The 23,998-nt window shown below is 39.9% G+C and overlaps 1 protein-coding gene across 7 annotated transcripts in view; it reads left to right on the top strand.

Moving 5' to 3' along the window:
• LOC135210966 (zinc finger FYVE domain-containing protein 1-like) overlaps positions 1-23,998 on the top strand; it is a 450,218-nt gene that overhangs the window by 291,448 nt on the left and 134,772 nt on the right. For all 7 annotated transcript variants that reach the window (XM_064243949.1, XM_064243953.1, XM_064243952.1 and 4 more), the window contains 2 exons: positions 2,375-2,586; positions 4,270-4,467. In XM_064243949.1, coding sequence (XP_064100019.1) covers positions 2,375-2,586; positions 4,270-4,467 — 410 coding nt within the window. The remainder of the gene's footprint in view (positions 1-2,374; positions 2,587-4,269; positions 4,468-23,998) is intronic.

Raw genomic sequence — 23,998 nt, 5'->3', positions numbered from 1 at the left:
AAAATGGTGCAAAAATTATGTCAAAGTGACGAAATAATTTTTGAGATGTGTCACCGATACTTTTTAGTGTGATAAGAAAGAAATTCGCGCTTGTGCGCCTGCGTAGCGATTGTAAACAAAACAACGCCTTGATCCGTGAACTCCCAGCATCCCCCAAGGCGCGTGATTCAAAATTTTTCGGCTGGTAGGCCTATAAGTATTTTTCCGCGAATTTTTAAAAAACCTTTTTTGAGTCGACGTATGATACGTCCATTCAGCATATGGGAGGCATTTTCACTCGACGTTTAATACGTCCATTTGGCGTAAGAGGGTTAATAAACATATATACTACATGTACCATAAAAATTCTCTCATCTGTTAAAATACTATCACACTCAAATGTTGTAATTACAGTTATATTATTATTTTTAATAATAAAATTTGAAAATATTAATAAACATAGTATATACATACATGTAACATAAAAATTCTCTCATCTCCGTAAAAGAGAGAGAGAGAAAGAGAAAGAATGATTATTTTGACATATTAATTAGTGTTATTATTTAATTTACACATAAAAGCTTGAAAACTTATAAATTACATAAAAAAAGGAACATGTTTGCAGGGAATCTCCAGGATTCGAAAATGTTGCTTTTGTGTTGTGTAAAATACTTGTGTATGATAATTGTTTAGGTTTCAATGAAAAGGTCCCACTACATATTGTGAATTTGCACAACATGAATTGCGTAAGATTGAGGTATTACTGTAATTCACTGAGAGCAGCTACAGGTATGATCTTGAGCACTTGAAATTTTTCTAACCCGTTGTGAGGAGCCAAAATCAATTGACGTCTATTTATAGCTTAGAGTTATTTCTGGGTTACGTCCCCTGATAATCAGTATTTCATGCCATAGTTTGAACGAATTTTGTGGGAAAAATGTTCAGATCTCTTCAATAAGCCATAAATGACTTGTGGCATCTCTTACACCGCAACTCGAGTAGCTAAGTACAGGATGGAGAGAGGTCAGTTTGACTTCAGATTTCATGTGGGAATATACTGCTTCTTCCAATCCCAGGATATAAATATTTTACCATAAATATACTACTCAGAATTTATTACTGATTTTAGTTCTTATCTGTTATGATATTGTGTGAACTGTAACTATAATTTTACAGAATAAAAAGAAAAAAAAAAATAGAAAAAGCATAACTAGGTAAAATTAGCAAATTTTTTATGAATCTTGGAAATATTAACTTTCAACTTCCAATGGAAGATACAGAAAATTGTTTAAATTTTTCTTATATATGTTCATATGCATGCATATCTTTTTACCTTTGGTGTTTTTTGTTTTCTTTTTAAATTGACCAACCTTAAATTTAGCCTGGTCTAGGGGTGTGCTTAATATATAGTATTTTAACCCATCCTGTAAGAGTTAAAGCAATGGAAAAAAAAAGCATTTAAGGTTCCCCTCAGTTATTTCCAGTAAGAGAGGATATTGAAGTCCATATAGGATTTTGAGAGGATAGGATGTAATATCGGCCAAGGGGAGGATATTGAACAGGTACTTCATACAATGAGCGATTGGTGTACAAAATCATGGGGAAATATTGAAAGATTTTAGCCCTTTAGGTACTTATAAGTTTTAGTCTAGACTAACTAAACTGTTGTTGAAAATAATCTAACTGATGAGAAAGGAAACAGAATACAATTAGATTAAACATAATCTGGATTTAGATTACTGCAAAGAACTTAGGAATAGAGTACCAAAAAGTAGAATGTCAACTGTTTAGTTGAAAAAATGCAATAGAAAACTTTATAAATTATAAGTTGATATCTATGTTTAGAAGGAGCACAAGCTGTTATTCACAGATACTAGTACTGGAAATAACTACATATTATATCACCTGTATGATGAATGGGAAGGTGTACGAACATAGGAGTTACCATATTTATATTCTGGGGAATGTAAAGATGTATGGTAGGCCAGCAATATTAAGTTAAGACAGTGAAATATGGTGTAATGAAGAATGATTAAGTTGAGCACATATGAGGCATTTTCATTTAGTAATTTAAATTTAAGAAGAATAATTATGGGTACCAAAGAAAACTGACAACAAAAAATGCTTCAGCTGAAGTGGAGCTCAAGTTACCTTGCATAACTTACTTCTCATGAACATTTAACTTATATATTGTGGCTAAGATTTTTCGAGAAGTAGTCTTGATTTATGTAATGCAGACATATGGAAGTATAGCTATTCAAGTGAAAGCCTAAAATAAATGAATTTAGAAATCATAATTGTGTTAGTCAGTTGCCAGAATTCACTGGGGGATTTTGTTCGTCACAAATTTGACTGTTGTCTTCCTGATTAATGCCTTTGACACCACTACTTGCAGATAAAGGTCAGACTCCTGAAGAGCAGCTCAAGGAAAACTTTGTGAAGTTGAACTTCAAGATTGATGCATTTAACAGCTTGCATTATATTGGGGAAAACTTCAATGGTAGTGAAACAAATTTCAAGAGGCTGAAAGAAGCTATTTTTGAAGAGTTGCGCAACAATGGTGTTCGGTCACCAAGGCAGCCTAAGATTATTCTTGACATGTTGGAGGTGAGGTTATTCTGGCTATGGGTATACTGTTTTACAGGTTATTTTTTACATGCATTAGAAGTCAAAGGTAGAATTGTGGTAAATTGAACATTTTGATTTTTTTTCTGGTAATTTAAATGTTTTCAGTCTTAATTTCATTTACAAACCACTATTTTCCTACTCCCCTTCCTGTCTGCTTCCTGTCACACCCCAAACTTTAAGAAACTAGTGGGGAAGGGGCTGCTTAGCCTCCTTTTGAGGAATCTGGCTGAATGGTATAAATATACAGAAATGCAAGAAAACATCCAAGTGATTTCAGTAAAAATATTGATTACATGTACTACTAACAGTCTTTGTAAAGAAAATGACAAAAAAACTTTTTCAACATGTTTCAGGTCAATGCCATTGACATAACAGTACTGCAATGATAAAAGCAGTGTTTCAAAGACCATCCACTGTATTCGTCATTATACTGTAAAATAGTTGGAGAATTGAGTATTTTTTGAGCCTTGAACTTGGTTCTGGCTAACGTTTTTATAGCTTGCCGTACAATTAAGTCGGGTATATACAGGCAGTCCCTTGTTATTAGTGGACTCTATTATCAGCGATCTGGTATCTAGCGCCATAAAATCGGCGATTTATGGCACCATAAGGGGCCGAGTTCTGGTTATCAGCCCTATAAGGTGCCAATAATAGAGTTATGATGTCTTGACATACCTAAGAGAGGCACTATAAGGGTGCTTATGGCGCTGATAACCGGTTATAGGTGCCATAAGCACCATAAATCTCCGAGGTTTGGTCAGTGGCAGTTTTCGCTTATAGGCACACCCCCAGGAACGGAATCCTGGCTGATAACCGGGGACTGCATGTATATATATATGTACGTATAGGTTTTGTGTGGTCAATGGCCCCTGCTACATTTTTATGTTAATCTCTTGGCTGGAGGGGTTTTGGCTCCAAAATTGGACGAATTCAAGTCCCTAAGTAAAATAGTGTAATCCACTGTATTTGTCGTCTTATACTATGTATGCATAATCCATGCACATATACTCAATATATATATAGTGCTATTTTACTTTTTAATGTTAAAACAAAAGAGGGATTACACTTTTTTTTTTTTTTTTTTTTTTTTTTTTTTTTTTTTTTTTTGTTTTTTTTTTTTTTTTTTTTTTTTTTTTTTTTTTTTTTTTTTTTAGTAAGTGGATACTAAAATAATAGACTTTTCTTCCAAGACCTTCAAGAGAAATTGTGAATTTAGAATTACTGTTTATACAGTAAAGAATATAGATTAGTCAACTCTCTTAGATGTGAATTCAGCTTAATTTTTATTAGTTCAAGTGAATTTTATTTACTGGAAAAGGATTGTAACTAAATTGGAAAGGAGCTAGTTACATTGTAGTTGTAGTGTTATGTCATGACACTCTAAGAGAGTGTTGCAGGATGATGGCAATGGTAACAGAAGAATATTCATGTTTTTTGAAGATGAGGATAAAATGAGACCCCTTTTCTAGATTGTTAATCTTGTTATATTGTGTAAGATACAATTAAAACACTTAAGCTTTATGAGTGCTACTATCTTCAGTGTTAGAGGAAATGGAACTAAATATTCCAACAACTTGACAAGTCTGGTATGTGATGATTATATTTCCCATCTATTGTTTAGTATTCTGAGCTCCCTTACATTCTAACAATTCTCATTTTCAGGCAATAAATAAGAAGTTTAGTGGGAAAATCCACAGTAGTGAGCCAGCTTTTCCTGATGAGTACTTCACTTGCACAAGCATATGCACAGCATGCCAAGCTCGATGCTGTCTTTTCATGAATCATGCATTCCATGATGAAGGACCGAAAGAACATCAAGCAGAACGATCATGTAAATATCACCATAATTTTGAAAATAAGGTGAGTTGTATGGAATGATTAGTTTTTCAATACATTGAAAATTTTTTACCACTTGTGATTGTGTTTTGATACTTGAAGTACTTAATGGCTTAAGTGAATAGGTAGAAATAGTGACTACTTTTAACTGTCTCTTTTGACCTTGAAATGAGTGAAGTATATTTTTCTGTCATACTGTGCTAACTTTTCTTTTTAAGGGGACTGGCCAGCTAATGCCATTTTTTAAGGACAGGACTTTGACATTCATACCACTTAACAAGGGGACTTGGGACATTTCCAAACCGCATATGATTTTCGCCTCTAACCTTCGGTTTTGTGATGCCAGGGCGATTTATCCCGAAAATAACCATTTTTCAAATTCTATCTCCTCCCTTCATATTTAATATTTAGACCTGGGATTACTACTATATATAGACCTGATGTAGACCTCCAATCAAATATATATAGACTTGATATAGACCTACAATCAAATGAGGAGTTTTTTTTTTTCTAAAAGTTGTGCTTTTGCTAGATGTAAATTTTTCATTATGGTAAAAAAAATAAACCCTATAAATCAGGAAAAACATTAGAGAAAAAAAAATTTAAAAAAGGGCTTCATTTGATTGTTCTATAATGTCTTTCTAAGTTATATACCAAATTTCAATGCTATAGCTTTAAGACTTAAGTGAGAAGATAGAATTTGAAGGTCAATAAGTTATAGTTTTGAGATATATGGGCGTTCATAGTTTTCCTTTGTATTTTTATACAGGCAATGTTAATAAATAATGATTATTACGAATTTATATTTCTGTTTTGGGTATTAATAAACCAAAAATATGTTATTTATCATAATTTAATCAAAAAGGAAGATCCCTTTGCTCACATATCGTAGACTGGGGTACTGCGTCAGGCAAGACGGGGCACTCCTTTCTACGTAACACACTCTCTGTCCTTCACTAACTCGGCTTATTACAGCGAATTTTCTTCTTCTGTATGTTAGCGAGATGTTTTCCTTGTCTTTCCTCTTTGGCATGATGCAATTCTTGCCGAAACAAAGATAAACAGACATAAAAGCAAGAGAATGTCAGAGGTGAAACTTGAACCTTTACTCTCTTTTTACAAAGACATTGTTAATAAATCAAGAATATTATGAATTTCATATTCCTTTTTGGGTGTTAATAAACCAAAACTATATTACTTATCAAATGAAGATCCCTTTGCTCAAAGACCATAGCCTGGGGCACAACGCAACGTATGCCCCTCCCCAAGCCCCACCCTCTCTCTCTTCACTAACTACGCTAATATCATGGATATTATGATATTCTGAACTCATTTTAAAGCAAATTTTCTTCTTCTGTATGTTAGCAAGATGTTTTGCTTGTCTTTTCTTCTTTGGCATGATGAAATTCTTGCCAAAACAAAGATAAACTGATGTACTAAAAGCAAGTGAACGTGAGAGGTGGAACTTGAACGTGTACATTCTTTCATGTTTCTTCTCGCACTGAATGGTAGTAAGCTGACAACTTACCTTCTGCGACTCATGGAATTTCTACAGATACCATTGCTTGCAATTTCTATGACAATAATTATCAAAATTTACGATAACAGAAGAAATATTGCATTTGCTTGTATGGATCAATGTTTTTGGCTTATTGAGTTACATTTACTAATTACCTTGTAACTATGAAAGTAAGAGGAATTTTGACAAAATATTTCGTATACTCATTCTCCATTACCATACGAAGCTCCATGAATTTTTTCATGACTTTACATTTTTCACTCTATAGGCCGGGTCCTTAATGTGGATGTAATTATTTAGATGCATAGAAATCCATTAAAAAATGTTTCGTACAAACCCTTTACATGTTAGTTGCCACATTCAAGGTTTACAAATACCAGGAACACTTTAGTCTTGTTTAGCAGACAAAAAAGAGGAGCAGTGGTATCCATGCACAAATGCTTATAGGTCTAGGGGTCTCCAGCAGTAAAGTTCCTCACTTTTCATTTAGTCTGGACCAGTAACTGCAAGAAACTGGCAAGGTTGGGTGAGGACTTTATTTGATGAGTTTGAAAAGTTATTTTGCAGAAAAAAGGGATTTTGACGTAAGGAAAAATCTATTTCTGGGCGATTGGCTCGTGTCGCCAGCGAAATATCCTTTAATCTATTATTTCTAGGGTAAATGTACTAACACATACCAGAGAATAAATAAAATAAAGAAAAAGGTCAGTATAACTGACTCGCTCACCCTCCAAAAGGGTGTCGGTATGAACACTAGGCGAGTGAGACCACTACCACGAGCCAAATGCCAATAGAAATCTCCCACTACAAAAACCCTCCAAGAGGAGAGCCGACCCACAGAGTGAGCAGCTCGTACTACTACTACTCCATCCCATGCTGCCGACTGCTGCGCCTCTAGTGGCCATCCTGAAGTTAGCAGACAATCTTGGGCGAAGGGATGGGTAGGGTGGGATTTCGCTGGCGACACGAGCCAATCGCCCAGAAATAGATTTTTCCTTACGTCAAAATCCCTTTTCTGGGCTCAGCTCGTGTCGCTGCGCGAAATCGTACCAGAGAAATAGCACAAGATTGTAAACAAAAGTAATAAAATAAATCAGAATAGGTCTCAAATAAAAGAGAAAATAAATATAAAAAAGAATATAATTGCTAAAAAGATACAAATACACAGTGATACAAAATTAGAAATATGCTTAAATTACACTTAATTCTAATCATGTTTCTTATGATAAGGTAATTTACATATGTACAGAGGTAAAATGGTTTACATGTAACAAAATGGTAACTGTGTAAAGGCATGTATCAAAATATAATACAATTAAGATAATCAAATGAACAAATTAATCAACAATGAAAATATATAAGGAATGTATATGACTTAATATACAAAACCCGTAACCATTATAAATAAGATGTATCCCCTAGCATAAAAATAAGGGGGTAACATCCATGAGATCAATATCTATAATCATCTGTGAGTGTCCCTAGCAAAAAAATAAGGGGCACCCACTACATCATCATAAAAGCAGCTAAGACACAAGGTGAATGTAAATGAACACGGCAGGAATAGACGAACTGTTGGGTGAGGCAGGTAGAAAGGAGGACTGAATCTTCTACTACAAATAACTAGAGTCAGGGGAAACTATGTTACCCGCTGCTACTGCTGAAAATTTCAGAGCTTCCAAGGACTTAAGGTAATGACGTTTGAAACACTGTCGGCGATTTCCATCCGGTATACTTTTTCAACTCATCGAAGTTCATGTGTTGGAAATAATTAATTGAGGTGGCTACTGCCCTGACATCATGTGCTTTCGGGAAAGAGTCAGGATTGGCTTGCTTAATAAAGTACAGGATTTGTTGCCTGATGCCTTTAATGGATAAAGTTCCACCTTTTTCCCTCTTAAAGAGGGGACCCGATGAAGATGAGGAGGTCCTGGACAGAAAGGCTCGTAAGGTTGTAACTGGGCAAAGAGATACATCTTGTGGAAGGGGTAGTACCTTCCAAGGTTCCCACCTCATCAAAGGATCTTCATTCTTTGCTAAAAAGCTACGTTCCGGAGAAAGTAGGACCTCCCCTGTGGGAAGGAATTGAATATGGTCCGGATCTCTGGATAAAGCCGACAGTTCTGAAATTCTTGCTCCTGAAGCTAAGCTTAATAAAAATAGAGTTTTTCTTAAGAGCATTATAAACGAGCATGTGTCATTATCGGTTTCTGAAGCCAGTTTTTAGAACATCGTTTAAGAACCATGAAACTGACGTAGGCCTTACAGAAGGTCTAAGTCTAGCACATGCCTTAGGAATAGACGAGAAGTAGGAATCCGTCAAGTCTATGTTGAACCCAAATTGAAATATCTTTTTCAAGGCTGACTTGTTTGTCGTAATCGTGCTAGCTGCTAAACCTTTTTCAAATAAGGATCTGAAAAAGGATATAGCTGAATTAACTGTCATGATTCTAATATCTGATTCTCTCAGGAAGATTGCTAACATTTTTGACAGCAGCATCATACTGTCTCAAAGTTGAATCCCTTTTATCGGATTCCAAGAAGAGAATATTCTGAGGGTCAATATTCGCATCTCTTTTTGCCGCAAACTTCATGAAGTCCATAAAGTTAGGGTTTTTGAGAATCCCTGAGAAGCGAACACAGTCTTCGTTTGTACTGACTGGGAGAGCCTGGGATTGGGGATCCGAAGAGGACGAAGGCCCAGCTCCAGAATTAGGGGATACCAATTGCTCTTCGGCCAGTCTGGGGCTACTAGAGCCACTTGACCCTTGAATGTTCTGAGTTTGTTTAAAACTTTCATGAGAAGATTCACTGGAGGAAAGACATAAATCTTCTTCCAGTTTGTTCAGTCAGAGCCGGCGTCCGTGGCATAGGCCAGAGGGTCCAGGTTGGGGGCTACATAACACGGCAGTTTGTGATTCGCTTGAGATGCGAAGAGATCCACTTGTAGCCCTGGAACTCTTTGAAGGATCCATTGGAACGAACTGTTGTCCAGTGACCATTCCGACTCTAGGGCACTGATCGGGATAACGCGTCTGCTATGACGTTTCTCACTCCAGCTATGTGAGTGGAGGAGAGATGCCAACTGAACTTGTCTGCCAGGGAGAAGATGGCTACCATGACATGATTTAGATGACGTGACTTGGAGCCTCCCCTGTTTATACAATGTACTACCACTGCGCTGTCCAGAACTAGCTTTATGTGGGAGTACTTTGGTGGGCGTAACCTTTTTAGAGTCAAGAACACTGCCATTGCCTCCAGTACGTTTATATGGAACTGACTGAACTGAGGTGACCAAGTTCCTTGAACCTTTTTGACCTGGGAATACCCTCCCCAACCGCTTAAGGACACGTCTGTGTGGATGGTGATCCCTGGTGGAGGGAACTGAAGGGGTACTGACACTGACAAATTCTTGACTTTCGCCCACGGCCGAAGTCGATTCTTTAGAATCAGAGGGACTGAGGATAGTTGTCCTGGACCTGACATTTGCTCGTGAGCGCCATATTCTGGTTAGGTCTTTCAGTTTGGCTTTCATTAAGACGTTCGTCACTGATGCAAACTGGAGAGAACCCAGGATCCTCTCCTGAGCTCTCCTTGACGCCAGTTTGTGACTTAGAAATTGCTTGACTGACTTCGCTATTTCTTTCCTTTTGGTTGATGGAATCGACAGAGTATGGGGAGGATAGATTCCATTGAATGCCCAGCCACTGAAAGTTTGACTCTGGAGTGAGTCTTGACTTGGTCCTGTTTATCTTGAAGCCTAGATATTCCAGGAACTGAATCACTTTCAGTGTAGCTCTGTTGCATTCCTCGACTGTTGAAGCCCAGATCAACCAATCGTCGAGATACGCTACTACCATAATCCCTTGTGACCTGAGTTGTTGCACTACCACTTCTGCTAGTTTCGTGAACACCCTGGGTGCCACGTTGAGTCCGAAGGGAACTACCTTGAAGGAGAATGTCTGGTCTCCTATCTTGAAACCCAGATATGGACGGAAGTGTCTTGCAATAGGATATGATAGTAGGCGTCTGTAAGATCGATAGAGGTGGTGACGGCCCCAGGGGGAAGTAAGGTCCGCACCTGCGAGATCGTGAGCATCTTGAACTTGTCGCAGCGGATGGCTAAGTTTAAGCGGGACAAGTCTAAGATTACCCTTCTTTTTTGTGAGCCTTTCTTTGGCACGCTGAACAAGCGACCTTGAAATTTTAATCTCTTGACTCTCGCTATAGCTCCTTTCTGAAGGAGGTCCTCTGCGTACTCTGTCAATTCCTTGGAAGGAAGTTGACGGAAAGGTCTGGATGGAGGTGGGTTCGTCAACCAGCTCCAACCCAGGCCTTTTGGCACTATGCTCTGAGCCCATTCGCTGAAGTTCCACCGGTGGCGAAAGTGAAACAGCCTCCCTCCTACCTGAAGTTCTTCATTGGTTCTGGTAACCGCCTCGACCTCCTCTGAAGTGCTTTCCCCTATTAAAGGGGCCTCCCGACCCTCTCCCACGAAAGGAACGCTTACCTCTGCCTCCCTTACCCGAGCGGTCATACTTCTGTGAAGCTTGACTCTCGAAGGCTTGATTGTAAGCTGGAGAGATGGCGTAAGAGGTGGAGGGCTGAGGCTGAGGGGATATCAACTAAATTGGTTGTGATTGAGCCTTAGAAGTGGAAGGTTGGGCTGTTTGCACTAAGGGCACCGCTGGAACTTGCTGAGGAAAGCGTGGCTGCTTTTTCTGGTAAGGATGGAAACGCCTAGGTTTCCTCTGTCCCTTACCTTTAGGTGTTAGGTCTTGCCTCCTCTTAGCCGTAAGGCCCCAACGGTCCTTAAGGCTCTGGTTCAGCCTCGTAGCCTCTGACTGGACTTCCTTCACCATAGCTTCTGGGAAGAGATCTGCTCCCCAGATGCTAGACGAGAGTAACCTATTCGGTTCATGTCGAATGGTTGCCTCTTGTAGGACATGCTTCCTACAATTCGTTCTAGCAGTGGCAAACTCAAACATATCCGACTGTACCGTTTGAGTCAGGGCTTTGGTCATGAGTTTAAAAAGCGGTTCTGAGCCATAGGCTATGGTTGCTACCTCGGACATAGCCATAGAGTTAATTGACCTGGCTAATCGCGATTTCGCATCAAATTCAGCCTGAATAAGGCTATCTGGGAGCCTGGGTAGCTTTTCACCAAACTGCTCCATAGCACAGTCAGGTTTGAGTTTGCCAGCTGAGAAGGTGTTCGGCAAGTCTTCCCACAATTCTCCGGCTGAGGGGAGCAACGGAGATGTGGGATCTGCTTCCTTCAATTGAGGCATGGGTTCCCCCTTCTGGGCCGCTGGGATGGTAGACCTCGCGATCTTTGTCAGGAACGGGAGCGGGGTACTCTCATCCATTGTGAAAATGGTAAAGGGACTCTTAAAAGGTTGTATCTTGGTATTAGAACAATCCATGTCCTCTAAACACCTGAGCCATTCTCTCTGAGCCTGGTCTCGTGAATAGAGGACTGTCTCCTTTGGTACCCTATCATCCCGAACCATGGCTGAAGCTGTAAGCCTTGCGTAGCCTATGAACGGAGGCTGGAGGTCTTCCGGGTAGAACTCGAAGTCCTCTATCCTTCGAGTTCCAAATTCCGGTATTGAAATGAGACCGTCCTGGAAGGGGGCGTATGACGCTACTCTCCATGGATTGTTCATCGAGAACGGAGGTAGCGAGTCATACGGAGGAAGCTGAGTTCCACTCGTATTGGAAAGTGGAGGAGAGGCTAGAGGGGCTATAATGGAGTCCTGGGAAGTAATCCTATCCGACAAACGAGAGATCATTTGTTCCATGCTACTCTTTAGGGACCCAACCAGGTCGCCCACCTGTTGCAACAGGCCAGCATTGGAGTCCAAGGCCGGAGCTGCTGCGGAGGTGGAGGGGTGGCTCTGAATCGGAACCAAGGGTAGCGGAACTGGTGACTCTGCCGGAGGGCGAGATCTCTCTCTGGAGGATTTACTCCTCGAGGACTTAGAGCCGGAGCTAGAAGCTTTAGACCTGTCTGCTCCGGGATTACCAGCCGGAGACTTACGCGAGGAGGATGACGCCGAAGCCGTCTTCTTAGACGACGACGACGTCTTAGACAAGGATTTCACTGCTTGACCCTTGACCTTAGGTCTAACCGAAGCGTCAGGAGGAGTATACAATTCATCACCTGTAAAGCCTTGGAAGGATGGAGAGGTTGCAGGAGTAGAAGAAACAGTTACGCCCAAGGGTGACCCTTGGGTGTCCACTATACCTACCTCGACCAACAGGTCGTCTACACCTACCATAGGTTCCACATTAATATCTAAAGTCGCGACATCCGTGGAGATATCCTGGTCTTGGTCAGTTAATGAGGCAGCCAGCTGTTGTTGGATGAAGGCGATAGTCGGGGCCGCCTCTACTGGGTCGACGTATCCTGTCGCCTTGCCTCCGGGGAAGATTAACAGCGCCAACCGCTTCTCTAAGATGTAGGGCATACCCTTGGCGGCGTTCTTCCCAAAACCGCCGACCCAGGCCCGCAGGGTTGCCAGTGCGGTATCCCTCACTGCCGGCGCCTGGAAGAGAGGGCGTAGATTAGATTAAGAATCACTTAAAACTAAAACTTAAAGTATAACTTAAAACTTAGATGCCTTAAGTTAAAGTGAATGATGAAACTTAAGCACTAAGACAGAAGCGGAGCAGCTACCGGAGATGGGAATACTTACCCCTTCTAAAAGCTGGCTCACCAGATCGTAACATATGGTACACGTCTCATGGTACCAGACCTGGATGTCCCCGTGCAGAGTCGCGCATGGAGCATGGGACCGGCAAACTTCGTGTCCACATGGGTCCTGAAGTGTGGCGGCGCATCCCGGATGCTCACAGTTGGTGGTCTGTAAGTGGGAAGACACATGAGTATCTTAAAGAACATCACTTTACAGGGCTAAAGGACAGAAGAACTCCGTTGCGTGCCGGAGCTCGGAAAAAATTTGGGCATAACCCCCCCCTGCTTCGCCTGAATAGGCTATAATCCCGGAGAGATCCGGTAAGACACGTAAGGGAGGGGGGGGGGAAGGTTTAAGGTACTTAAGATAAACTTATAGTTAATCTAATAACACTTAAACCTAAAACTCAAACGAACCGGACCAAGTCCAGTGCGTAGCGGAGTGTAGTAACTCGGCAATACGGTAAGGTTAGCAGGGACCCACTGTATGTTCCGGTCCACTCTACTGGGTGGACTAACATCTTTCCGCTGGATGCCAGGACTCCGATCATGAAAGGAGCCCTAGTAAGGTGGGAAAGAGCGAGAAGACATACAGGCTCGAGCGAACACGGAGCGACAAGGAAGCAACGGAAGGGGGGAAAGGCCAGTACCCCCTACCACATTACCACCCGGCCGGACCGAGAAGCCGGAGAGGTCGAGTCCAGTCTGGGTCTGTCCCGTCTCCCTGGCCCCTCCGCCTGGGGGGAGAGAGGGAAGCAGGCTCGGTATGTGGAGCGAGCATGGGCAGACCGACCCACCCTCCCCCGACTCTATGGAAGAGCGGGAGGGGGGGGAAGGTGACTGGGCAGGCGTCTGGCTGACTCGTGATCGCGTAGTGACCACGAGGCGATAAGACCAAAACAAAACAACTAAGCCTAGGACAAACCAACTGATCAGAGAGATGCTATCGGGAAGCAACTGAACTGAAAAGCAGGAGCATAAAGGCCCCTGATGAGCGGTAGTATAGGCTCAATGAGCCAGGACCTAGGCTAAGCCAGACGCCTAACTAACCTAACCATACAAAAAACATGGTACAAATAAATAAAATTAAAAGAAAGAAAACAATATAGTAGGAGAAAAAATCCAGGAGTGTACGACTAACCCGAAGGAAAGTCTACCACTCAAAGCTAGTCAGAGGCCGATACTAAGAGCCGGGACTAGGGTCTGGAAAGAAAAGCCTACATAAGGTAAAAGACATGCATGCATGACAAACCTGAGTAGACAGTACTAAGTAAAACGGATAAATAATATAGAGCGTACATAGATAAGGGGATGTTCTAGGTATGGGAGACCAGGAACGAACCCACCAATGAGGGCGAACAAATGTGCCATGCTTCCGACCCAGAGTACGTATTTATACCTAAAAAACTGCAAATACTGTCTCAGGGCCGGAAAAAACCAACTAACCATAATTACTGAGTACTTAACTTAGCTGCTGCGATAGCTGCACGCTCCATTATAGATAAATCCAACGAAAGGGCACAAAAAACACAGAGAGAAAAATAGCACGTGTGACTCGTGTGCGCTAACTGAAAAGGATGGCCACTAGAGGCGCAGCAGTCGGCAGCATGGGATGGAGTAGTAGTAGTACGAGCTGCTCACTCTGTGGGTCGGCTCTCCTCTTGGAGGGTTTTTGTAGTGGGAGATTTCTATTGGCATTTGGCTCGTGGTAGTGGTCTCACTCGCCTAGTGTTCATACCGACACCCTTTTGGAGGGTGAGCGAGTCAGTTATACTGACCTTTTTCTTTATTTTATTTATTCTCTGGTATGTGTTAGTACATTTACCCTAGAAATAATAGATTAAAGGATATTTCGCGCAGCGACACGAGCTGAGCCCAGAAATTAGATTTATTAAAAGAGAAAAAAAATTGCAAGGGTAACTCAGATTAACCCTTAGTGGACTCACATGTTCACATAGTAGCAACAGTAATAAGTTTTGGGTGGTGGATAGAGTCACTCAAGGTAATTAACAATATTATGTGCCATCAATTTTGGGGAATCAGGCAGGAAAGAGGTGCCATTATACTTCTGTAGCCCATAAATTCACTAATGGCAACCTTTAGACTAACAAAAATCAACTGGGCAGCTCATGAGGGCGTTACTTAGGATCTTGACTTCAATGAAGGATGTGCTGCCTCTCGGTCTCACATGATGTCTTTTTATAAATTTACTCATAAATATACCAAGGGGTTGCTGTTAGCTTTAAGTCTTATCTTTTATGATAGTATGCCAGTTATAAATGTAATTTTGCAAAGAAATTTAAGAAAAAACATGTATAAATCCAAAAACATTATTGCATCCTCATTCACTGTAAATTTATGTAAATATTTTACAACAAATATGCTCAGAATTTATTGATAATTGTATTTCTTACCTGTTTTGATATTGTGAGCTGTAGTAAAAAATCATAGGAAATGTTCATGAATTTATCTTATATCTGTAGTATAAGATGACTTCTAGATTATAAAACAGAAATGCTTTTCAGAAAAAATTTATTATTTAAAGAAATTAACTGTACAATTATATTAACCCTTAAACGCCGAGCCGGTATTTCCGAAAGTGTCTCCCGTATGCTGGCGGAGTTCGCGAGTGAGCGCCGAAGCGGAAAAAAGTTTTTTATAAAAATCACAGGATGCTTAATTTTCAAGATTAAGAGTTCATTTTTGGCTCCTTTTTTTGCCATTGCCTGAAGTTTTGTATGCAACCATCAGAAATGAAAAAAAATATCATTATCTTATATAAATATTGGAATATATGACACCGCGAAAAAAAATTTCATATATGTATACAAATCGCGCTGTGAGCAAAACGGTTAAAGCTAATGAGTTAATTATTTTTTCGTTGTATTGTACACTAAATTTCAATGATTTTGGTATATAGCAAATTGTAAAACGATCAAAGCAACAGAGAGAAAATATTATCACAATATGATGCATGAATTCGTAATGCGCGGACGTAAAAAAAAGCTGTTTTCACAAATTCACCATAAATCGAAATATTATGCTAGAGACTTCCTGTTTGTTGCAAAATGAAGTTAATTGATTGAATATTACTAGACTGTAAGTATTGTAGCTTACAATTGCAGTTTTCGACCATTTTGGTCGAGTTAAAGTTGACCGAAGGACAAATTTTTTCTATATCGTTATTTATATGAAAATATTTCAAAACTGATAAAAGCTACAACCATGGGTTGTTATATGTTGTATTCTACATAAAATTGCGCACATTTCCATATATAAAACTTTATGTAACGGCTAATTTAAAATGGTGCAAACATTACAACAATCGGACGAAAAAATGTATGATTTTTTTGGAAGAGTTACCGCGCGGACATAAGGAAAAAGTTTTTTCCATAAATTCACCATAAATTGAAATATTGTGCTAGAGAATTCTAATTTGTTGCAAAATAAAGGTAAATGATTGAATATTACTAGAATGTAATAGTTTTAGCTTACAGTTCTGTTTTTTTACCATTTCGGTAGAGTCAGAGTTGACCGAAGGTTGAAATTTTGGCACTTATCTTTATTTATATGAAAATATTTCAAAACTGATAAAAGCTACAACCATGGGTTGTTTTTTGTTGTATTCTACATGACATTGCACACATTTTCATATATAAAACTTTATGTAATGGCTAATTTAAAATGGTGCAAACATTACGACAATTGGACGAAAAAATTTCAGATTTTTTTCGGAAGAGTTACCGCATGGACGTAAGGAAAAAAGTTTTTTCAAAAATTCACCATAAATCGAAATATTGTGTTAGAGACTTCCAATTTGTTGCAAAATAAAGGTAAATGATTGAATATTACTAGATGTAGGAGTTTTAGCTTACAATTGTGTTTTTTGACCATTTTGGTAGAGTCAAAGTTGACCGAAGGTTGAAATTTTGGCACTTATTGTTATTTATATGAAAATATTTCAAAACTGATAAAAGCTACAACCATGAGTTGTTTTTTGTTGTATTCTACATGAAATTGCGCACATTTTCATATACAATACTCCATGTAACGGCTAATATAAAATGGTGCAAAAATTATATCAAAGTGACGAAATAATTTCTGAGATGTGTCGTTGATGCTTTTTAGTGCGAGAAGAAAGAAATTCGCGCTTGCGCGCCTGGGTAACGATTGTAAACAAAACAACGCTTTGATCCGTGAGCTCCTAGCATCCCTCAAGGCGTGTGATTCAAAAGTATTTGCCTAGTAGGCCTATAACTCTTTTCCCGCAAATTTTTGTAAAAACTTTTTTTTCGTCGACGTACCATACGTCGGTTCGGCACCCGACAGACAATTTTTGTCAACGTTTAATACGTCCAATCGGCGTTAAAAGGCTAATAATAATGATAGCTTGAAAAAAGGTTGTTTTGCTTGTGTATCCAATGACAGTATTACTATCATATATTTACTGTAATAATAATAATAATAATTATGATATTAATAATAAGAATAAAGATTAGATTTTCCAGACCTCTGAGTCTTGATGTTACTGTAATACAGAATATAAACATCGTCATGTACTCCACTTGTGTTTGATATTATTTACATTCTCAAAATCTTGGCTGGTTGAGTATTATCGATATCTTCATTGCCATTAGTTGTTAGAAGAGATATAATTCTTAGATACCTTTTCTTGTAAATTAACGAAGTTTGGTTGAAAACTTGCACATATTACTTCATTGTACTATAAGCATTAGAAGCGATTTCTCCAGTTCCGAACATCACTTTCGCCTGGCTGTTATTTGTTTTTATCCAGCCTCGGCTATAACTTGCAGCTTTGATTTACTAGTACTAGTCTTTCTTGAGATCTCCATTGCTTGAGAGTTGAACAAAGCTGCAATTTATTTTTACTTAATGGAAGCCACCATTGAGAATTGGCAGGGTTTAACAACTTTACAATTTTAACGGAGCTCTTAACCCTTTAACGCCAAAGGGGTATAATAAAAATAGTTTCCCGTATGCCGAGGGGGTCTCGGAGTGAGCGCCGAAGCGGAAAAAATATTTTTTTCAAAAAATCACAGCGCGCTTAGTTTTCAAGATTAAGAGTTCATTTTTGGCTCCTTTTTTTGTCATTGCCTGAAGTTTTGTATGCAACCATCAGAAATGAAAAAAATATCATTATCATATAGTATAAATAATGCGATATATGATAGCACGAAAAAAAATTTCATATATAATTGTATTCAAATCGCGCTGTGAGCAAAACGGTTAAAGCTAATGAGTTAATTTTTTTTCGTTGTATTGTACACTAAATTGTGATCATTTTGGTATATAACACATTGTAAAGTGATCAAAGCAACACAGAAAAAATATTATCACAAAATGATGCATGAATTCGTAATGCGCGGACATAAAAAAAGATGTTTTAAAAAATTCACCATAATTCTAAATATTGTTCTAGAGACTTCCAATTTGTTTCAAAATGAAGGTAAATGATTGAATATTACTAGAATATAAGAGTTTTAGCCTACAATTGCGTTTTTCAACCATTTCGGTAGAGTCAAAGTTGACCGAACGTTGATATTTTGGCACTTATCTTTATTTATATGAAAATATTTCAAAAATGATAAAAGCTAAAATCATGAGTATTTTTTGTTGTATTCTACATGAAATTGCGCACATTTTCATATATAATACTCCATGTAACGGCTAATTTAAAATGGTGCAAAAATTATGTCAGTGACGAAATAATTTCTGAGATGTGTCACTGATACTTTTTAGTGCGATAAGAAAGAAATTCTTGCTTGCGCGCCTGCGTAATGATTGCAAACAAAACAACGCCTTGATATGTGAGCTCCCAGCTTCCCTCAAGGTGCGTGATTCAAAAGTTTTCGCCTGGTAGGCCTATAAGTATTTTTCCATGAATTTTTTAAAAAACTTTTTTTATCGACGAACCATACGTCCAATCGGCACCCGACAGACAATTTTTGTCGACGTTTAATACGTCCAATTGGTGTTAAAGGGTTAATAAACACTCAATGATTACGGTAAATGATGTCAGCAATCGGCTGTTTCTCAATTCGGTTGTTTATGTCAATACAGGTTTACAATCGCTTCGAGAGAGAGAGAGAGAGAGAGAGAGAGAGAGAGATATTTATGTTTTAATCAATTTTATTGCACACATTGGCTTCAGACATTTGATTACTTAGTAACAATAATATTTATATCTATGTAGTAATTAGGTTATACCAAAAGAATTCATATAGAATGCAAAATGAAATGTAAAATTTGAATTCATGAACATAACAAATTTCTATGCCTTATACCAGATTACAGTAAAATTTGAATAATAGTTGTATTGAGAATACTGAGAATTTTAATAAAACTCGTTTTACTGTGCCTAATCATATTGCTTATATTATTGTATTACAATATATGAATAGAGCAATAATGCACCATTTGCATTTTTGTTTTGTTTACAGCCTTAAAATAAACAGCTGATAGTGCTTTACCAATATTTTCAGTCTTTAGTTGCCAAATGGAACTTAATTTAGAGATACATTCCTTTTGTAAGTTATCAATGCTGGAGTTTAACAAAGCAGATTGTATATCATGTTTTTCACACATATTTTGCAACCTCTAATAACAATACAATAATGAACGATAATTATCATACAAAATTATCGTTCATATGAGTGAATTGTTCGAAACAGCTACAAACAGCTTTGCATGCTGCCTCACTTGATGTTCACTGCAATTTTGTTATAAAAGCATGGGGGAATGTGAAAATAGAGTGTCTTAAAATCATTTAAAGAATGCCATTGATAGTACCAAAGATGATTTGTATGATAGTGACGATGAAGCTGAAATCAACTCACCAGAACCAGACTGGAATCCTTATGATGATGTCGTATGTGAGGAATCTGGTGATATGTATGAGGAACTTTTAATGAAAAATTAATTTGTTCCTACACGATTTACAAACCCTAGGTCCTTTACATTAGGAATTACTTTCAGCATAGGCTGGAATATGGCCGTTAAATTCTTGAACAAGGTGGTTAGGTAGTAACTCCCATCTGGTAGGCCCACCTGCTATCAGATGTAAACACTCCACTTTGCTTTCGGCAATCTTCCAATGAAGACTTATGTTTGTGAGCTCTAGCTAACTAGCCCTTAATCACGATTTTCCTGGTGAGATTTTTCTTGTATTATTTTGAAAGAATATATATTTACTATGTACAGTGAATCCCTGTATTCGCATTCTCCTGATTCACAGACTCGCGCATTTGCGGATTTCTCTTGGGAACATTTCCCCCCATTATTCACGGAAAATTCACCTATTTGTGGCATTTTTCTATAAGAAATATCCAGAAATTCCTGGTTGTTTATCCATTTCATCATGAAATGTACTTTTTGTGATAAAATTATTTAAAAAACCAAGTATTAAAATATGTAGTGGGTTTTTCTTGAGTTTTAACCAGCAAAATAGGCTGTTTTCAGCATTTTTATAGGGGTTCCAACTATTCGCGGAGTCTAACTATTCACAGGGGGCCTGGTACACATCCCCCGCAAATACAGGGGGACCACTGTATTATGTTTGGTGTTAATAATTAATTGACTTTAGTAATTAATATACAGACCCACTTTTTGTAATAGCCTTCCTAGCCATCTTTCTCCTTTGTTTGCTAAGTGTGTGCCAACACCCTGAATACATATTTTTGCCCTTTAACATGAGGGCGAGACAGTGTATTAGTTTGAAATTTACATTTAAGCTTTGGAAATTACCGAGGGGAACTTCGGAGGTTTGTCTTTTGTTTTTCTTCTAGTATTTTTTCTCCTCTTTTGTCCTTTTGCTAGTTTATTGGCCAAAGATAGAAGGGGGGTTTTGTGTGGTGTTGGCGTTTGAGGAATCTCCCCTCATTTCAGAGGGCAGTGAGAGGAGTATCCTTATTTTTTTAATCATATTTTCTTTCTTTTACAGGCTAACAGTGGTGATAGGTGATTACAGCAGTAGATGGTTGGATTTCACTTCATGTTGACTATCCTAACCTCAGAATTGCACCTGTAACTCGTAGCATACTGTGATATTGGCCCTCGAGTATGTGTGGTGTTCCCCGGCTGAAATCATATTAATTTGACAGTGTTATCCTGGAGTTTTGTCACTGGACAAAGCCTTTGTGGTTGCCTTGTGATTATTAACTATACTTCTACTAGTAAATGTGCCTCCTCCTTTAGAAGAAGTCTTGCAAAATTTGGAGAAGTCGAGGAGGAACGGAGCTCGTCAAGTGTCATCATCATCCTCTTCATAATCATCATATTTTTCTTCAACCTCCTCCCCTTAGACTTCTAAGGCTCCCTGCTGGAGAAGGAGAAATTAGTCTCCCCCCCCCCCCCCCCCCCCCCCCCAAGAAGTCTCGTCACGGGAGTTCCGAGGGTCTTCCTCATCGAACTGAGGAGGCAGTTGGGTCTTCCGTTAACTCACCTGTTCCTTCAGGAAAAGGAACTGTCACGCTGTCCCCACGGTCTAGTGTGTCAAGAGCTGTAGAAGCACAAACTTTGGTTTGCACTTCTGCTAGTACTACAGGTTCTGCCCCTAAGACTAGTGCCATGTTGGGCACTTGGTCGCAAGATACCCCAAGAGCACACAAATCTATGGGTTCGTGTGCACCTAGAGTCGTTGACGCTGAGTCCGCTCATCGTCACAACTCGGGCACAGAGTGGAAGAAAGGAGTCGCTCAGGTGACTCACGCCTTACTGGTGATCGCTTGGTACCCTGGGTTGACGTGACGGTCACGTGGGACCATGCACGCAGTGAGACTGGTAGGGGTCCCCCATTCAGTTCAGTCCTCTTGAGAGGTTCTGGCCTCAATGAGAACTGGGACGTGTCAGAGAATGTTACTGGCCCTCACCAGTTAGGACACTCAACTCCACCCAGACGAACGTGACCAACCGGTCTCGGTGGCAGCGAACGTTTCTCCTGCAGTATGAAAGTTTCATTACCCTCCTTGAGAAATCATTTCTCCAAGGCAAGAACACTCCTAGACTCGCATCACAGTCATCACCGGAGGTTGATGGCTGCCCGCGACTCACTTCTCCTGCTAGTTCTGCTAGTAAGGCGAGTGGGTGTCCAATCTTCCTCACCTATTCCCTCTACTTGCTATGGCTACACTGGGAGGGGGGCAAGGTGAATAGGAGGGATCCTGCAAAGTGCTCTCCACAGGATTCAGCGTTAGTGGACTATGTTCCTGGAAGGATCTTATGGTCCCACCGGATGTGCGACCACGTCGTTGAGGAAGGATCTTCTGTCAATGCTGAAAAGGCCTCTCACCATTTTGACATCTGGTGTTTAGATTCTTAGAATTTGAACACCTGGAGACTATGTTCTACAAGGATCTTTCTGCCCTTTGAACGGATTTCAATTCCCAGCCCCCTATGGGTTCTTGCGTTTTGGGAGCCTTGAGTGCATATTCTGTTAAATTGTATTCACATTCCAGTCTTAAATGCTCTCATATAGGACTGGTTTTTATGCCTGTTGCTCCTCCATTTCTACAGGAGTCAGTGAGGGATCCCTCCCCGATGATCATTTGATGAAATTCGGTAGTCTTGCCGAACGCTTGCTTTGGAATTTTTAATATTCCAAGTGTTTTGGTCTTCTATGATCTGCAAACACTCAGGCAAGTAGTGAATTCCTAATTGTTATTACAATACCCAAGAATCTCACTGAATGCTCAATTTCCTTGGAATTTCTGGCATTTTCAGTGTTATTATTTTCTGTAATTTCCAAACACTCAGGTGAGACAGACATCCCTGATAATTGTTAGGCAGTCCCCGGTTATCAGCAGGGTTTCCATTCCTATGGGTGTGCCAATAAGTGAAAACCGCTATTAACCGAAACTCAGAGATCTATGGCACCATAATGGCGCTTATGGTACCGATGACGGGATAACCGGTTATGACGTGCCTTAAGAACCTGTATAGCGTTGATAACTGGAACTCCCCCCGTTATGGCACCATAAATAGTAGATTTTATGGGGCTAGACAAGCACCATAAAACCGGATCGCTGATAACCGAGTCCACCGATAACTGGGGACTGCCTGTATTACAAAAATCAGGAGTCTCGCTAACATTCTAAGTGATTTGGTTTTCTGTGATTTCCACTTGGGCAATGGGTATTCCTGATAATTATTACAATAATCGGGAGTCTTGCCCAGTGCCTGGGTCCCTTGGTTTTGTTGGCGCTCACTGAGTGCTCGGCTTCATCATATTGCCGAGCACCAGGGCGATACAATTATTGTCTTGCAAGAGTTAGGTTTTCTTGCCTAATGTGGGAATTCTTACAAATTCTAGCACTTACTGAGCACTCGCTATCACGAGTACTTGGATAGCGAGTTGAACCTTTACCAGTACCTACAGATAAGTTTGCTCTTCAGTCTAGTTTGGAGCTAAGCAGAGCTTGGTACGGCATGCAACACCTTCTAGGTGAATGGTCAAGTATTGTCCTCGTGTCTTGGACCCTAGGGTCCGAACACGTAGGACAGCAGACACAGAATCCCTCTTTATTCTTCTTGGAGCTTTGGCCTCAAGGGAGAACAGTTAATTGGGAAGAAGTGATAGTTCTTTGTGGACAGTTACCATTCATAATTATATAGTGGTGATCTGCTCAGCTCACTCGACTCTGCTCGACTAGCCAGCTCTGCCGCAGCCCAGCTCCACTGAATGAACTCTCTGCTCTTGATCAGTGTGGTCCCTTGCCATAACATAGCACCCTACCTTCACATGTTACAGCGAGTTTTCACAGAGGTCATCATCTTCGTTTTCATCATCTGACGCCTCCTCGCCTCCCTCTTTGAAGGCTCCCACAGCCTAAGAAGAGGAAGGTAGTTTCTCTGCTCGATGAGAAGTCTTGCCTCGAAATTCTAAGGATCTGCATCCTTTCCCTGGGGAGGAAGCAGTTGGCTGTCTCTTCGGCTTACCTGCTCCTTCCAGAGTAGGAACCGGGACGCTATCCCCAAAATATAGCGTCTCAGGAGCCCCAGGAGTTTGAACCCAGGTTCATTCTCCTGTCTCTGGTTCCAAGGGTGCTGCTCATGGAACCAGGGCTGTGTTGGGTACTCATGTACGAGTGTGTATGAATGTACAACCTCCAAGGTGGGCCGTACACCCACAGACAGTGATGAGTAGTCTTCTGTCTGTTATGACTGTGGCACATGGCGAGAGAACGGACCAAGCCATGTTGGTGGCTCGGACCCACATGTGAAAGCCAGGAATGGCTATCCTTCAGGTGCCAAGATCGATGTCGCTGTCCCTCGGGACAAGGCATCTGAAGGAGATAGGAGGAGGTTCTCTGTGTAGTGGT

Source organism: Macrobrachium nipponense, chromosome 4, assembly GCF_015104395.2.
Source record: "Macrobrachium nipponense isolate FS-2020 chromosome 4, ASM1510439v2, whole genome shotgun sequence".
NCBI classification, from domain to species: Eukaryota; Metazoa; Arthropoda; class Malacostraca; order Decapoda; family Palaemonidae; genus Macrobrachium; species Macrobrachium nipponense.
Note: the sequence above shows the minus strand (reverse complement) of the source record. Positions and strands in the feature narration are given on the sequence as shown.